A 17,877-nucleotide genomic window follows, 5' to 3' on the forward strand; every position below is an offset into this window, starting at 1 on the left:
TACTTTCATGGTGGTCCCTTCTGGCATACGGGATCACCGCAACCATGCAGTACGTGTTTCACCATATCCACATGGAACTCGATTCGCAGCTAAGTTCATGACAGCCCTATCCTGACATATGGGCTCGCAGAACCAATCATGCATCCAGGCAACAACCTGTTCAGTGCACAGCTGTGTCCTCACACCAGAAGTCCTTTCGGGAGGGCATCCCACTGGACCTCGCTCCCTCCAACGCTATCCTCTTCCTCATAGGACACACTGGTCTTGGCAGGCACTGGTGCTCCAGACTCCAGAACAGGTGGTCTTGGTTTCCCAGGGTGATGTTCCCCTGACCCAGCAGGAAGACTAGCAGGCCTTGGACCTAAGTCCTGGTCACAGGCAGAAGTCTTGCAGAGCTTTCCCTCCTCACACAACCCATATGGCCGCTTGGCATATGACAACTATTTGGGGTGTCAACCTCTCCTTCATATAGTCCATTTCCAGACACCAAACGTGATTTAGGGTCTGGGTCTTTGAATTTTTATGTAGGGGTTCTGCTTCTTTTAAAGTGCATTTTTCTCTCCTCTATTCTTCCTCTTGAAAGGTTGTCTATGTTAGCAGGAGAGGCTCCAAAGCTGATAGTCCACAACACAGGCAATGGGAGTGACTAGAATTCACACCTGGATGTCTACCAGTGATATGTGCTTCAAAATATTAATACCGGGTTTGCAGCCCTACCCTTTATGATTCTCTTATCAGTCCCATCTCCTTCCTGAAATGTGTCCATGACCCTTCCTTGTGATCCTTCACTGAATCAAAGAACACCCTTTAAAGTGTACTGGGTAAGTCTTTCTCTCCCTTCTCCAGTGTTTGCCACCCAGCTCACAGGAATGCAGCAATACACAAATCTGTCTAGGGAGATTCCTCTACTTCTCATGTCTTCAACAGGCAGACCTGGGCTTTCCAAAATGGAACCCAGGGCCCTCTATGTAATGATCAATTGAGAGCACACTTACACTCAGGGGCTCATTACGATCTCGGGTGGAAAGCCTCTGCCCGGCACCGACTTGGATTCGGGACTGACCGACTTGCGGTCGGCGGCTTCGACCGCCGGATTACAATGACGGTAGGATTCCCAGTGTTTCTTATGGAAGCTCATGTTATGCCTGACAACCGGCCATAACACAGGCTCCTATGTGGAAAGGGGGTGTGTGCGGAAAACCTACACCCTGTCTCAGGCACCCCACTGTGCCTGCCACACAGTGCAGGGTTTTACAGGGGGTCCCATCAACCTTAGGCCGCAGGGGCAAAGTCACTTTACGACAGCATTTCCATGTCCGACAGGCAGATGCAGAAACACTGTTAGAAATCGACATCGTAATCGCAATGCGGTTCCGACCGGAACTGAATCGGAATGACCACGTGGTTTACGTTCCGACCGCGAACATCATAATTGGGCAGTCGGAATGTAAACCGACCGAGTCGGTCGGAAGGGCTCCGATGCAGTCGGGGAGATTCCGACTGTCGGGAGGAGGCTTTCCGCCCGACATTGTAATGAGCCCCAAAGTGTACAGGCACAGCACACATACTATTCACTACTGTTACCTCCATGGATTGTGCTGTCAGAGACATATTATATATTCAGCACATACATTTGCTGTGTGCTTTGTTCAGTACTGTAGCCTTTCTGTGTTGTGCCATGGTGTGCTATTTGCAAAGCCAGTAGCCACATTGATCATGAACACACTTAACCTTTCATGTATTGTCATTTTCGCAAGCACACATACCTCTACAACATGCTTCCACTGCGCACACACTGCACAGCACTACATCTCATATGTAATGTACCCCTCACAGGTATACATACACTCAGTACAAACACTTACCAAGCATGTATTGTACAGCACTGCTCTATCTCTGAATTGTAACTTTCCCAGACACACATACAATCAGCGCAGTCACCACTCCTGCTCTGTGCAGCACTTTACATCTAACTGTTGTAGGCCAAGGGGGAGTTAAGGACACAGCAGCGAAACCTTTTAAAAAGGTGAGTGGGCCTGTAGGCCTCACTCCAGTGACACAGGGTAAAAAGGAACTGCTCACTGCTACTGATCACTACACGATATGCTGCCTCCACCACGCTCATGCCGCTTAACTCCTGGTGAAGGCAGTAGCTTTCCACCACTATGAATAGCGCTTTGGGTGCCCCTCCTGCTACAACAAGACTGCAATCCATGAGACATACTTATATCATGGCACATATGCATGATCCATGTTTGCGTATGACAGCAAAAATCAGCATCAGAGATCCAGATAGTAGTACAGTTGGGCACTCGGGGCAGGGGTACGCATCCTTTACTATGCAGAAGACTTTTCTGTCCGAACATTACCTATGTAAAAACAAGTAGTTACAAAAATGTCTTTTGTTTCTCGACCACAGGAAGAGTCCATTCTTCTCATAATGACCACATCCTAGCCATCCGCTTGTTTTTCTTCAGCTTATTGTCCGCTTTAACAATGTTCTGCACAACGGAAAAAGATCGAAATCCTCCAACCATTGACTCTGATTCACAGATCTTGGGCCCAAATACCACCGCTGTTAAATTTACAGGGAGCCAACAGAGGGAAAAAAGCAAGCACTACACCTTGCCACATACAATTTGTCTAACTACCTTTCACTGCAAAGCAACAACTGAGGCAATACATGAGTCCACATTTACTTAAAATGTCTAAGTCTGACTTTGAAGGTACATGTCTACATCTATATAGTGATAAGTCAGATTTAAATATTTTAATCAGACGTGTACATATATATGTAATATGAAGAGCTGGTACTTCATGAAAGCAACTACGAAATGTATATGGATAATATAATTAATTCTTGGATGCTACATTGACAATCTATTCTTCATCTGGAAAAGCGCTGAGGTGATAGTTAAAGCTTTTATAGAGGGTTTGAATAAAAATGATTTAAACTCAGGGGTGGCTCCTCCACAATGGCGAAGGAGCATCGCCCCACTGCTTGGCTCAGAGCCAGCAAATGAGAAATTAAATGCTGTTCTAGCATAATTGTATTTGTCATTTGCCGGCTCTGAGCCAGCTTGTGCAGGGAGGGGTGGGGTGGGCACGGGGGGAGGAGTGCTATGTGCACTCCCTAAGTGCGCATATGTGTTTGGCCAGCCATCTCCGGCTGACCAAAACACAAATATGCACTTAGGTTTCTTCAGCCCAGCTGCATTGAACAGCTGGGCTGGAGAAACCCCCACAGACTCCCTGGCCTGAGCGGTGCATCTTTTCAGCCCGCTTAGGCCAGTCCCCTTCAAGTACATGTTTTATTTATTTTTAAATATTACCCCACACCCCCGCGTGCTGCCAACTGTGCTCCCCCTCACGCGTTACCTCCATTTGCGTTCTCTCCACCCGCCTCACCACCCTTTGTTTGTAGCTGCGCCACTGTTTAAACTTTAATATCACTTTTAATATGGCCAATCAGCAAGAAATTTTTCAGATTTTATTTTTGACGTGAAAGGGAACAAAATTACTATAGCACTGTATAGAAAATCAGCGGCTGTGAATAATGTATTACATGCTGGGAGTTTCCACCCGATTTCACAGGAAAACAATATATGTAACAAATTATTGCGAGCAAAATGGAATCGTAGTTCACAATCCAAATATGAGAAGGAAAAAGAAATGTATTGAATAAAGCCATTGCCAGGGTATCCAAACAGAGGAGAGAAGACCTTTTATTTAATCCGCCTAAAAATGATAGCACATTACATTCAAATGAAATTAGATTTTTGTTTACAACTGTTAGTACTGAGCATGATAAAATATGTGCTATACTGAATTGTGTATTTGATGTAACACCCTAAGTGTCAAGGGTGTGCCCACAGGTGGTCCCTGTGCTCACTGTGCCACTGGAACAAAGCTATACCTGACTGACGAGCCTTAATCAGGGTCAATCTCGTCTTCAGTTGTTTATGCTCCGGTTCAGGGAGGACCTGACCTGGCTGTTCAGGTTGACTGTTCCTATTGAAGCAGAGTCAAGTCTGATTTACAAATGGCTGGGTCCAAACTGAGGTGGTATGGTGAGTAAATGATCAATGGGTTGGGAGTGCTGCCTTGAATGATAACTAATGGTTAGACATATTTCAAGCTTTCCTTTCATCACCTTTTGTATGTTCAAGTTACAATAGCCCATGAGGTGCCACATATACCAGTCACAAACCACATTGTGTATTCCTAGTAGACATTCTGCTTGAAATCTGGTATTTTAGGTAGTGGCACCAGAATTCTTTTGCAGTCTGGGAGGATATTGGATTTGGAGCCCTCGCCACCCCATATGATTCACTTATTAAACTGCTGACTTGTTGTCCATTCTGAAGACGATACAGCATTTTACCTGATCCCTCATCAGACACTTCAACACAAAGCGTCTCCAAAGAGTTGTTTTGCATGATCATTTGTTCCATGGTCCATTTGCGTTAAGACACCTCCACATTAAGCCACAAGCCAGAGATGTTTGCATCTGATTCCATAAATCCTGTCCAGGATGCTACAACAACTGTACCCCCTATTATAGGTATCCCTCTGATCCAGCTACAACTGGAGGTCCACATGAGCTTCTTTTGAATGGCAAATGATCTACAAACACCAAAGGCTACAAGTCACATCTCAAGTGTCAGGTCTTCAGTTGCTGCAAGTCACTGTGATGTTGTGGTCACAGGATGATGAGATGAGGCCTACTATCCTGACCAGCTACATTAGGTGCACCAGCTTCTCTATCATAATGCATCAGATGTTCTTCTTGAGCTCAATGACATTCCACTTTGGTAAACACACCGTCACCTACACAGTATCCAACTGGATCCGAAAAAAGGCCAAGCTTTTCATAACATCTCACTCATTTCACAGGCCATCAGGAAAAACAGACCAGGCAGAAGGATAGTGCCTATCCAGTCTTGCTCTCTGTGATCTCATCATGTGCCATGAAATTTGCAGAGTCCTGATAAATAATCAACCACTCTGTTACTGGTTACTCTGTACTGTTACTAGCTTCATCATGAAAACACCATGGAGTGAGAACAGACCAGGCAAACTTGGGAATTCTCATTTCTGACATGCCTGCATGTAAGCAACCCACTTTTTCTGCATGGTCATCCTGGATCTTTCGCTTTTTGCTCAACCCTATATGTTTGCTGGTTTTAGACTCTGTGCACTTTACCCCTGCTAACCAGTAGTAATATCCTTGCGCTCGCCTGTAAACATGATTTAAGTGGTATGTTTAACTTACCCATAAGCCCCTAGTACAAGGTACAAAATGCCTGAAAGTTAAATGCCACTAGTGGATTGCTGCATCTATTGTGCCATCCACTACAGTGACAATGTAAAACATGGCTTCAGGCCTACCAGTGTAACCTGACTGTTTCAATGTTAAGACTGCAATTCGATCGGTCCATATATACTCTTTTGATAGGTCAAACGCACCCTTTTGAATATTAATAAGTCATCCCTATGTAAGCCTTGTCGGCGCAAGGTAAGGTGCAATGTACTTAAAAGTAGGACATGTCTAAGTGTAATGTTTACAAGCCCTTACAGTGACTTGCACCCAAAAGATATTTTTCATTGTGGCAAGCCTAGTTGTCTCATGTAAAAAAAAACAGCAAAGATAAAAAATCCTAATATTGTATCTCAGGAATGGGACTAGCTAGAACAATAATTAAACAATTATTTTTAATAGTTATTAAAAATCCAATCCAGTGGCTGCCTGAATTTCCTAGAGGCTAAATCTAAATTTGCATTTGCTCTCTCACTTGTGCCAGCCAGTAATTAGCATTTGAATAATGTGAAAAAGGTGTGAAGGGCCTCAAAGGAGCAAACAATAGGCTGACTTGAATGGGCAGAAGTGACTCCTTTGAACCTGACGGAATATGCAGGGTGTGGTTGTAAGCATCCTTTTTTACATCATTGTGTCAAATCCAGTTTGACAGGTCTGCTGTGTTTTACATAGAATACTGATGGGAAAACAAAATGCCAAAACCATTATTGTGTATCCACTATGTGGTTCCTGAACACCTTACTGTTGTTCTACTAGACTTCTGTCTCTGGATTTTGGTACATATGGTGTATTTCAAAGGAAGTGAAACAGGATGCCAAAACATTGTCTGCATATGGGAGAGATGGGCGAAAAACTAATCTAGGAGGCTTGTTGTGTCTCCTAATCTTGGCGTTTTATTATCGGAGAAGTTCAAACAACAATCAAATGTATCTGGGGGAAGCAGGTTGAATAAGTTTTCTTTCTCCAACACCACTTCTCCTCTTCTTCTTCTTCCTAGGTCAGACCTCCTCCAGTGGTGCATCCCGGGAGCTCAGGGAAGAAGACAGGGAGATGGCGGCAAGTATAACAATACTAAGTTTCCAGGTGCAGGATAGACACCATTACCACACCCAGGAGTGCCAGCCAGAGATTGGATGTAGTGAAAAGGTAGATATGTGCTCCCTCTCTCTTTTTCTCTCTCTCTTTGCAAGGTTTTGGGATCCTCTTGGGAAAATACGGATCAGGATGGAAAATGTGCAAAAGAAAAAAAGAAAGCAAGCGTGGTCATGCAGAGTCAATTCCCCCCTTCTTATTATTAACCCGGGCCAGCTATTCACATTAGCTTTTCCAGGAAGCAACTGTACCCCAAAAGAAATATTTCACACAAAGAAACTACTGTTGCATTTCCCTATACTCAGCAACTATAAACACTTTGTCTGGCCTCCACCTCAGACCGGTTATCAGGTTAAAGAGAGAAAAAATACAAATATGCGAGCCAACAAAAGGGAAAGAAAATATCAAGGTCATGGAACCTAAACAATTCTAGGCTATCTGCTTTATCAGGCCCAGTTTCCCTTTATCACTCACCCGGTTATTTGTCTATACCCTGAATCTCCCTCCCCTGATCACGTACCGCAGAAGCCGCAACTCTCCTGCGTTGCGTTGCTGTGGTGTTTTCACATCTCCCGGGTGCGACCACCACTTTTCACTCCAGTCCTCTGGAGTTTCGTCCTCCTCCTCCTCTGGTTTCCCCAACTCGGTTGCAGTGGAAGGAGTCTCTTCCTGCGCGCACCATTCCATGTTCGCGCTGGGTTCCTTGGTGTTTTCCGGGTCAGTTGTGGTGAAAGGCGTCTCCTCTTTCTCGCACCGCCCCGCTATCACGCTGTGTTCCTAAGCGTCTTCCGGGTCCCGCTTCCTGTTACTTCCTTGTGGTCCAGTGACGTTGTTTTTATTCTTAGTTTGAACCCCTGGTTGGTTCCTGGTGTCTGTAAGTCCGCCCCCTCCTGACGTCATCGAAGTCAAGCCAGTAGGATTAACCCCTTCCTTTTCTTTATTCCAGGGAAGAAACCATCGGAGCTGCTCGTCGCGGTCATGCCGGGATGAGAGAGGTAAGTGAGGGGAGGTTATGGGTGTCTGGTTATGGTCCCCTAAGGTTAATTGGGGTATACTTGGGTAGTGGGGTAGGGTCTTCCTCACACTGCAGTACCTGCGCTTCTTTCATTTGAAAGGAGGAATACCTGCACACATGCAATGCTATTATTAGGAAAGTATTTACACTTCTCAGTACCAAACTGGTACTTTAGTGTAGTAATTACCTGAGCTTTCATATTTCCAACTCAAGCACTGCAAATACCGACCTGTATGCTGTAATGTTTCAGGGTCGCACCAAGTAATATGAATATGCTTAGAGAAATGAACCAATACAATACAATCATTCACACACTAGAATTTTACTTTGCCAATTATAAACACTGAACTATGAATGTCAGCATGTTCGGTTAACCTAGAATGGGATGAGTTACTTCATACACAGCTGAGGTTTGATCACTACATACTGTGGAAGTAGCGCACACACTGCGTTCATATTGCAAGCGGTCATACTTTAGGAATACTTGGGGGTATTGCGATTCAGGCCGTCCGAGGCCCTGCACCAAACTTACCTAATGCTCTGGAGGCTGGCTGGGGTGATACTCGGTCCCCCAGCATTCTGCGTGGCGCAGGAGGTGGGGACAGCTCTCCCGCTGCCGTAAAGGCGCCTCTTCTTTCCCACAGCGTGGGTATTGCAATTCAGGCCATCCGAGGCCCTGCAGTGAACTTACCTGATTGTGTGGTGGCTGGCTGGTGTGAGACTCGGTCCCCCAGCATTCTGTGCGGCAGGGGAGGCGGGGACAGCCCTCCCGCTGCCATAAAGGCACCTCTCCTTTCCCGCATTGCAAGTATTGTGATTCAGGCCATACGAGGCCCTTAACCGAACTTACCTGATCCTGTGGTGGCTGGCTGGGGTGGGACTCGGTCCCCTAGCATTCTGTGCAGCGCGGAAGGCAGGGACAGCCTTTCCGCTGCCATAAAGGTGCCTCTCCTTTCCTGCAGCATGGTTATTGTGATTCAGGCCATCCGAGGCCCTGCACCGAACTTAACTGATCCTGTGGTGGCTGGCTGGGGTGGGACTCGGGCCCCCAGCATTCCATAGCTGCCAAGGTTTCAGATTGCTATGTGTGACATTTTAACAAAACCAGTGTAATTATGAGTGACATTTCAACAACTATGAGTGACACATTCTCGCAAGACAAATCAAGCAATGAAGACGAGGGAAAAAATATAAAATATCAGAAATTACACCCATTTGAGCAACCGCACTGGTTGACTGAGGTAGGTAACCTTTAGCACGCATACCCGTCATATAGGAAGCATGTGTAATAAGCTGCAGCGCGGGATACCATGTACGCGCTGCAGCGGCTGAAATAATACTCTACGCGGGTGTTTCGGATCTGTGGCGCGGTCCGGACTGACCAAACGGGGCCACGCCTCTTTATTTTATACATGCGCCTGGCGTCATACGCCAGCGCCAACGCGTACGTTCAGGTCGTGGGTAGACTGTACCGCTACCCCGCCTGTGAACATTACATTCCTTCTAACCTTTATTAAACAGAAAAAAACATCAACATTCAGTCTATTACCAGCTCTGGCCGTGGCGTCTGCTTCCAGCTCACCAACACAGGTACAGGTCGCAGTCCTCTGCGGGTCCTTGGTTCTTCACACCATGAACCCTGCAAGATGGGAGGAGCGGGCCGGATTGCTCCGCAGACAGTACCTGGAATGCTCTCCCCGGGATGATGATAGGGATGGGGCAAGTTCCCCTGAGACCCTGTCGTCCGGAGATCTCAGTGGGGAGCTGGACGGCTCTCCTTCAGGGGCTTCGAGCAGTGATGGCAGTCCTCTGTCAGCCACATCCGAAGTATCCATGGGGATGGCTCTCTGTCTTGCTTCCTCCTCCCCAGCCACTCTCTGACTTGGGCCAGCCTCCTCACTGTCCAGGATTGGAAGGTTGGGAGTTCCAGTATGGACCTTTTTGAAGAATGATATATTGCATGTGAGTTCTTCCGTCCCTCTCCGGGCTGTTACCATCGTGCCTGTCCGGCGAGTTACTATCCATGAACGCTGCTCAAAAGGGAGGCGAAACTTGCTCCCTGGATGTCTGTCTTTGACGTAGACCAGGTCCCTCTCCCGGATGGTCGATGCTCTCGCTCTTCGGTTGACACTGAATTGGTTGTTGGTGCTGGTCCTTTTGGCTAGAACCCTCGTACTGTCAGTCGGAGAAGGGGCCCAGTTCGGGTGATGGGGAATGGTGTCTCGCAGCACTCGACCTATACTTGCAGGTTCGGTGCCCTTTCTGTCGTGAGATGGGGCGTCAACCTGTACTCTCTCAGGAAGCTGTAGATGGCTCTTTCCAGGGGCGCCTCCTCTGCATGCGCGATGCGGATGACTTTGTTGAGAGTGCGCATGAACCTCTCTACTTCCCTGTTTGCTTGGGGCCAGCGTGGCGTTACTTTCCGATGGTGGATGCACCAAGATTTTAGGTAGTCGGCAAACTCTTGTCCCTGAAAGGGCGGGCCATTGTCTGTCTTCACCACCTCAAAGATCCCGTGGGTAGCAATGATCTTCTCCACTTTAGTGATCATCTCCGTGGCCATCTGGCCTGCGACAATTTCTATTTACGGGTATTTTGTGTAGTCATCTATGACCACGAGGGCATAGCGCCCATCTGGTAGATGCCCAAAGTCTATACTGACGCACTCCCACAGTCATCGAGGGTTGTCTTCAGTGATGACGGGGTGAGGACGATCAGGTTGGCCTGACACCTGGCACCATTGGCATGTTCTGATCGTCTGCTCTACCATTGTGTCCATCCCCGGGAACCACACTTTAGCTCAGCAGACCTTTTGTCTTCACCATGCCTTGGTGCACTCGATGTGCAAGATCTACCGCCTGTTGAGCAAGGCCTGACGGGATCACTAGCCGCGGACCTCTAAGCAGGCACCCACTGCCATCGACAGAAAGTTCTTCTTTGATTCTCATGATCGACTCTAGCGTGGCCTTTGCTTGTGATGTTCGCCGGGTCATCGTGTTCTGAATGGGGTGCCAGTCATTCGTTCAAACTGCGGTGATGGCTAGCTGCAGACACTCATCATTCCGGGTGGCTTCCACTATTGCTTCAAGACTCATCGGAAGCAGTCGGGACCGTTCCGCTATGAAATGGACGTATTCTTCGGTGTCCTCTGCATCCTCTTTCTCTGCTTTGGTCGCGGCCCTCGGGTGCCTAGAGAGATAGTCTGCTGGGTTGGACGAACCTGGTTTGTACTGTACCCGGTAATCATATCCTTGCAGCTGAAGGATCCATTTTTCTATCCTCGGGGGGCTTTGATGCGGATCCTTGAAAGAGGGGTATGAGGGGCTTGTGGTCGGTGGAAACTGTAAATGGGTGTCCATACACGTAAATGTGGAAATGCCGACAGGCCCAGTGGATGGCAATCGTCTCCCTCTCAATCTGAGAGTAGCGCTGCTCAGTTTCCATCAGGGAGTGGCTTGCGTAGGCAATCGGTGCCCATTCTTCATTGTGTTGATGTTGCGTGAGCACTGCTCCAATTCGATAGGGGCTGGCATCAATGGCAACGTTGGTAGGCCGGGCCAGGCCGGGTCAAAGTACAACAGCGTGGTGTCTGCCGAGAGTGCTGCTTTAGTGTCTTTGAAGGTTTGTTCTTGGTCGGGGCCCCTCTGCCACGTGGTGGCGGACTTCGTCAGCTCCCTGAGGTGCTTCGTGATGTTGGTCAGATCGGGGATGAAACGTCCACAGAAGTTTACCATCCCTAGGAAACTCCGTACTTCTGAGATGTTGGAGGGTGCCGGGGCTTCCTGAATGTCTCGCACCTTGTCGGGGTCTGGGGCCACTCCTTTGTCCGAGAACGTGTAGCCAAAGAAGCCGATTTTCTTTTTCAAGAATTGGCACTTTTCTTTGTGCACGGTGAGGCCAGACTCTTGGATCCGCTGGAGAACGCTGCAGAGCCTTCTGTGGTGATCCTCCACAGACGTGGCGTATACCAACAGGTCGTCACTCACATTCAGGACTCCTGAGAGCCCGCTGAGGACTTCCCTGATGGTGTTCTGAAACACCTCAGCGGCACTCGAGATACCAAAGTTGAGGTGCTTGTATCGTCTGAGGCCTACGTGGGTAGAGAATGTGGTAATATATCGGGAATCCTGATGTAGGGGCAGTTGGTGATACCCTGAGCGTAGGTCCATCTTCGAGAACCACACAGCACCGTTTAGCTCCCCCAGAATGTCATCGATGGTGTGGGTTATGTGACGTTCCCTTTTTATAGCTACGTTTGGGAGGCGCATGTCAACGTAGATGCGGACCTGCCCTGGCTGTTTTGGTTTTCTCGCCACCACGATCGGGGATACCCATGGAGTGGGCCCGCTGACCTTCTCTATGATCCATTGCTGCTCCAACGCCTCCAGCTCGTCTTCGACTTTTTGTCTTAAGTGGAACGCTATGCGTCTGTGCCTCAGCGCCACCGGTTGAACTGACTGGTCGATGTGGAGAGAGACTTCTTTCCCTTTTAGGCATCTGATTCCTTTGAAGATGTTGTCAAACTCCTCCATGATGGCCGCTAGTTCCTCTTCCTGGACAGCGAGAGCAAAGGAGATCAGCCTCAGGTCTTCTGCTGTCTGGCCACTTACCAGCATTCCACTCCCTTCTTTGGTCACGTACACTGTGGTGGGGATCCTGAGATCCTGATGCCGAAGTTCGGTTTTAAAGCATCCCAGGAGTGGGATGGGTGTCTTCTGCCCATAGGCAAATACACAAATCTTTGCTTCGTGCAAAGGTGGGAGTGGACTCAAATGGTTATATACGTTGGCGGCCATCAGTTCGATTGAGGCCCCAGTGTCTATGGTGGCCTGCACGTCTTGGTGGTGAATCTGGATTCGGCACTTTGGGAGCCGGCATCTTTTCCGCGGCGGTTGGTCTATTGCGAATACATAATGGACGGGGTAATCTCTCGTGTCGTCGTCCATGTCTTCGCTGTCTTGTGTTTCGACTACGGTCTGGGCCTTTCTTTCTGGGGCTTCGATGACCTGCACACTGCTGCGAAATGGTTCATCCTTCCTTAGGCCGTGGACCTCCTCCCTTTCGCTGGGCAGTCCTGCATGCGGTGGGGCGTGCCCCCACAGTAGCCGCATTCCTTCTTTCTGTCTTGCGGACACTTGCCCGGGCTTTGGCGCGACTTGGCTTTCTCAGCGTTCACCTGCTCCGTCTTGATGGGACGGTGGAGAGCGGCCTCCATGTAGGATGCTCTGGCCTTCGCTAGTTCTTTTGACCGTCCTATGGTGAGGATGTCAGCCAAGGATTTGCCGGATTCTTGGAAAATATTCTCTCTGAGCTTTGAGGAGTAGCAGCCTTGTATTATTCTGGGCCCTGATTTCCTCTTGTTCTTCCTGGAAACCGCACGTGCTGGCCAGCTCTTTCAAACGCCCATGGAACGCGTCTAACGACTCCTCTGCTTCCTGTTTGGCCTGGCGAAAAATGAATCTCTCATAGTCTCTGTTCGCCATCGGTTTGAAATGCGCATTAAGAGCGTTTAACAGTGTCACGTACATCTTGGGGGTGGCCTCTACCAGCGTTTTGTAGATGCGATGTATGTCTTTGCCTCCTAGGTGGAGGAGCAGTGCTCTGCGCCGGTCGCGGGCTATTCCTGCCCCTTCAAAATAAAATTGGAGACGTTCTGTCCAGTCCCTCCATTTTGGGGCGAGGGAAGAGGGAGCACTGTCCACTACGAAGGGCTCGATGGCAGGGATCGTCGCCATCAGGATGCAGCTGTGGGTGTACCTCATGGCACGGCACGTGCACTGCCTCTCTATCTGGCCGGAGGGGCAGCCGCCTGACCGAGGTCAACTGTGGCCAACTGCGACTGTGGATTCTGTGCACCATGGTTTATTAGTCTGCCCCAGTCATTGACGTCCTCCAGGGGGCACTGGGGAGTCAGACTTGAGCGTGGTCACAGGCTGGGGTGCTGAGGGATAATCACTTGTGGGAACTCTGGCTCTGATTGGGGCTGCAGGGCCCAAGTGGCAGCAGGCTACTCACTGTTGCAGAGCGCTGTGGACCTGTGCAGTGATGCAGGGTGAGCTCGTTACTGCCGTCGTCGCCAGTGTAATAAACTGCAGCGCGGGATACCATGTGCGCGCTGCAGCGGCTGAAATAACACTCTACACGGGTGTTGGATCTGTGGCGTGGTTCCGACTGACCAAACGGGGCCACGCCTCTTTATTTTATACATGCGCCTGGCATCATACGCCAACGCCAACGTGTACGTTCAGGTCGTGGGTAGACTGTACCGCTACCCCGCCTGTGAACATTACAGCATGTTACCCTGGCCATACTGTGCACACTGGGGCGGATGGGTGCATTCTCCATAGTGGCAGCCTCTCAAAATGTGCTCGAGTGAGGAGGATAAAAAGGCCCGGCTCGCTGGTAGATGTATGTTATCCAAGTGACACTGATCACAGACAGAGAACGCGGAAGCAGGGGGACTCGTTGATATTGTTTTTTAGGTCTCGGCTGCGAAGGCTGCGCTTGCGCAGTCTCGCTCCGAGATTTAATGACTTGGAGAAGAGGGGCTTGAACCCGCCCCTCTTCTCCCCTGTTCTCCATTGGCTGGCCTCTTGAATGCTGGCCAGCCATTGGAGAAGAGGTCAGTCATTCACATTAGGCCCCGTTCTTTTCGGATCGGGGGGCGTGTTTTTTGCGAGAAGTCTCAGGGAGGAGACAACAGCAAAACACGCCCCCGAATCCGAAAAGGACGCTGCCTTTCTCCGAGGCATTTCTGCTCTGCCTCGGAGAAAGGCGGTGGTGTCTTCCGGTGCTGTTGCTGGGGTTGTCTGCCAGGTTCCAGAGCAATTGTTCGCGCTTGTTTGTCCAAAATGCGCCATCTTTTGATATTTATTTATACATGCTTTAGCTTATTTGCGGCGTAGGAGTAGTTTATCTACTTCAATCGGCTCTTTTATTTAAGTTTTACCGTATTTTGAACGATTTCTAATCAGCCCAGTGTAGTATTGTTAAAAAGTACATTTGTAGACTGACGTTCTCGGTAAAGCGGTATTGTTCAAGTTACGATTTATTTGTATTTCTCCTAATTCTATTTTGCGCTCGGTCATGCTGGGTGCGGCGGATGAACAACGCATGCCTGGTTTGAGGCGAGGGCGTCGATTTTAGGACTAGGATAACCCATACCGAATGCTTGCCCGACTGATGAATTCTAAGCCATTTCACTCAAAATCCCACTGAGTTAGAGACCCATGCATGTCGTTTTACACCCAACATGGCTACACCTATAAATTGTTTCACATTCGAGTACCACCATTGCATTAAAGCAAACAACTCAAATTGCAAATGGTAATAGTACGTACACCTTAAAAAACCTGCACTGTAAGTCCATTTAAAATTACAAACTCGAAAAATAATCAAAACATTACATAGGCCATGGTAATACCCGCCTCCTCCTTTTCTCTCCCCTTACTCGAGTCTCTTTCCCCTCGTTTATTATCTCTCCTGCATGTCCCCATCCTCTGCCCTCACCGTCTCCCATCCAATCCTCTTTCTCCCCCTATTTCCTTCTCCTAAGTCCCGCCCACGTTTCCTCCTCCCTACCTCGCCGCCCTCTTACCCCCCCCCCCCCCATCCCCTCTTTCTCTCTTTATATCGGCTCCTCCTCTTCTTCCTGGAGCCCCTCTTCTTGTCCCGTGTTGCCTTGCCCCCCATGCTGCCCCTCTGCTGGCTTGGGGGCGGGGCCCCGTCGGCTCTAGTTTCTGGGCTGATCATGGCTGAAAGCGAACACCCCTCTGGGTTTTACTTGTGATGAAGTTTGAGTCAGTTGGGCGCACACTGCGCCTTGTGTGTAAACACCCCAGGAAGCACGGGGGCTGCGGACAGACACACACCCTTCGCACCCCCCACGAGGCCCTGGCTTTTCGGAGCTGGGCACTGCCCGACCTCCCTGACTGGTCCTGGTAAGTTCCTCGGCGTGATCCCCAGTGCAGCATGGCATGGTGGCATCCGCGCCCATACATGCCAGTGCCGCGTTTGTTCTCACCTCTGGTCGGTCTTACCTGTCTGCCCTCGTTGCGCTGACCTCTGCCTGCCCTGTCCTAACCTCTGCCCTGTCCTATGTATGTCCCCACCTTTGAGGGTCCTCGCCTGGGGTGCGTCCTCTTACCGTGTGCCCACCTAAGACTGGCGTCACCTGTGTCCTTGCCTCTGCATGTCCCCACTTTTACCCTCGCGGTGCCCACTCCCAGGCTGCCGTCACCTTCGTGCTCTTACTGTGCCCACCTGTTCTGCCCTCTTGAGCTCTCACCTGCCTGTCCTCGCCTCTGTCTGACCTTGCCTCTCCCTATGTCACTCACTTGTTTGCCTTCTCTCTGCCTACCTCTCACTTCCCTCAACCCTGCCCTAACCTCTTCCTCTCCTGCACACCTGTTTGGCTTCATTATGCCCACCTCTTAACTCCTCACATCTGCCCTGGTTCTGCCTGCCCTAGTCACTAACTGTCCTCAGCCTGCCCCCCTCACCTGTCTGCCCTCCTCACCTTTTGCTGTCTCTTTTGTCATTGCATCCAGGCATAATGATACAGCAAGTAACATGATACCTACAACAAGTTAGGACTATTGGCTTTGTAAATCGTTGTTAGTTGCATAAGATAAATTAGCAGTAACTGTGGCTTGTATATAATATTGAGAAAGCATCCACTTGAAGCCCTAGTGACACCACGACAATGTTACTGCTCCTGAGTTTCAAAAAGAGACAACGATATAATCATGCAGTGGCTGAACTCGACAGATTAAGAAATATATCCCAAATTATATATAACAGTCGGTAGACGCATGCCTCTACAGTGTTCTCTTATATTTTGAAACCAGAATTGGTCAAGTTCGTATCCTTTCAAAGTTCCCTTTTCAAACAATCATTATCAACGCCAAGTCTGGCCCTGGCACGGTAGTGCGATTTTTGTTTAGTATTAATAAAATTTGACACTTCAGGCAGCAGTTTCAGCAGAGAGGACAAATAAGGAATAGGCATGGGATCCAAATACTAATCATGCATATTAGTCTGGGCCACTGGCATTTTGCGATGCTGCAGCGTTTTCCTCATATTTATGGATTTGCCAAACTTCCCAAATAATGCTCGCATAATAAATCTCGCTTTTGAGAGTGATTAAGCTATTGACATTGTAAATAACAATGCCGTTTCTTTAAATGTTTTAAAAACATAAACAAAAACAAACATTTACAATGCAACGGTCTCGGCATTGTTAAAGTTAGAGCTATTGGCATTGCTCATGACAATGCCGTTTCTTTAAATGTTTTAAAGACAAAAACATAAACAAAAACAATGTCAAGAGCAATGCCAATAGCTCTAACTTTACCAATGCCGAGACCATTGCATTGCAAATGCTTGTTTTACAGGAGATGGGAGGAAGATTGCTAATACCCAGAGCTTCCGATTCCTAAACTTATTCTGGGCAAATTACTTAATCATCCTGTGCCTAAAAAAACATGAATCTGACCTTGTGTAGCAAAATCTAGAGGTCACGCTCCAGTGCTCTCGAGCCAAATTCGCGCTATATAAAAACACAAGTGTAGATTGTTAGGGTGCTTTTGTCAGAAAGCTATTTTCCTCATCTCGAAGCTGATGATGGCGTACAGAGGTCGGGGGTCAAAGGACGAGAGAGAACGGTGGTCTGCTGAGGGGCGGGGCTACGGCGGCTCAGTTGAATGGGGACGATCGCGGTGGGGTCAGCGAAGATGATGGAGAAACAGTACGGAGGAGGTGGCGGAGCAGGCATGAGCGGAGGGAGGAGGAGGAGGAGGAGGGAGGGTGATCAGCTGACGAGGCTGCTGACTGAGAGGAAGAGGAGGGTGACGCGGGAGCTTTTCAGAGGAAGAGGCTGCTGCTGAGGAAGGCCCTGCTAAGCTGCTCAGGTACAGACTCGGCTGTCAAAGACCTGAGGGGGGCCCGGAGACAACTTGGGGCTCTTGGTGTGGGTGACGCACGTGGACAGGCAGGGTGATCAGGAGAAAGGGAGGACGATCGTGGTGAAGGCAAAGATGGTTAGCCCGGATTAGGAAGAGGATGGTGAGGAGTGAATGGTGAGCGGTTTATTGGGTTCGAGTGATACCGGTGCTGGAGGGTGAAGCCGGAGGCGAGTAACGGGGGACGGAGGCCGATGGTATGGAGAGCTGGAAGCAGATGCAGGCTACAGGGAGAAGTAGATCCGGGGTTAGCCAATGAATGGGAGGTGTGATCGGTGCTCTGGGACACAATGAAGCCGCTCTTATTTCCCCCCTTGTTTATTCTTTTTCGAGGGCGCGGGGGATACATGTCAACTCTGCAGCACCGAGTGCATCACACAGGAACTTTGCAGGTTCCTGGCTCTTCTGGGGAGGGGGCCGGATAATGTTTTAATAGTTTACAATAGTGGATACCGATCCAGGACCTTGTCTTCTTCCTACTGCTGAAC

The 17,877-nt window shown here is 49.0% G+C and overlaps 1 protein-coding gene across 3 annotated transcripts in view; it reads left to right on the forward strand.

The window, feature by feature from the left end:
* Nucleotides 1–7,354: 7,354 nt before the first annotated feature.
* AP3M2 (adaptor related protein complex 3 subunit mu 2) overlaps nt 7,355–17,877 on the forward strand; it is a 57,771-nt gene continuing 47,248 nt past the window's right edge. Inside the window, exon 1 of one of the 3 annotated variants that reach the window (XM_085634073.1) lies at nt 7,355–7,407. Coding sequence is in view for 1 of the 3 variants with exons in the window: in XM_085634071.1 (XP_085490197.1) it covers nt 17,490–17,506 (17 nt within the window). In the remaining 2 variants the exon portion in view is untranslated. Of the gene's footprint in view, nt 7,408–17,204; nt 17,507–17,877 lie in introns of those variants that run through there. The other 2 variants (XM_085634072.1, XM_085634071.1) reach the window with 2 other exon arrangements.

This window comes from Triturus cristatus, chromosome 11 (genome assembly GCF_964204655.1).
Source record: "Triturus cristatus chromosome 11, aTriCri1.1, whole genome shotgun sequence".
Lineage (NCBI taxonomy): Eukaryota > Metazoa > Chordata > Amphibia > Caudata > Salamandridae > Triturus > Triturus cristatus.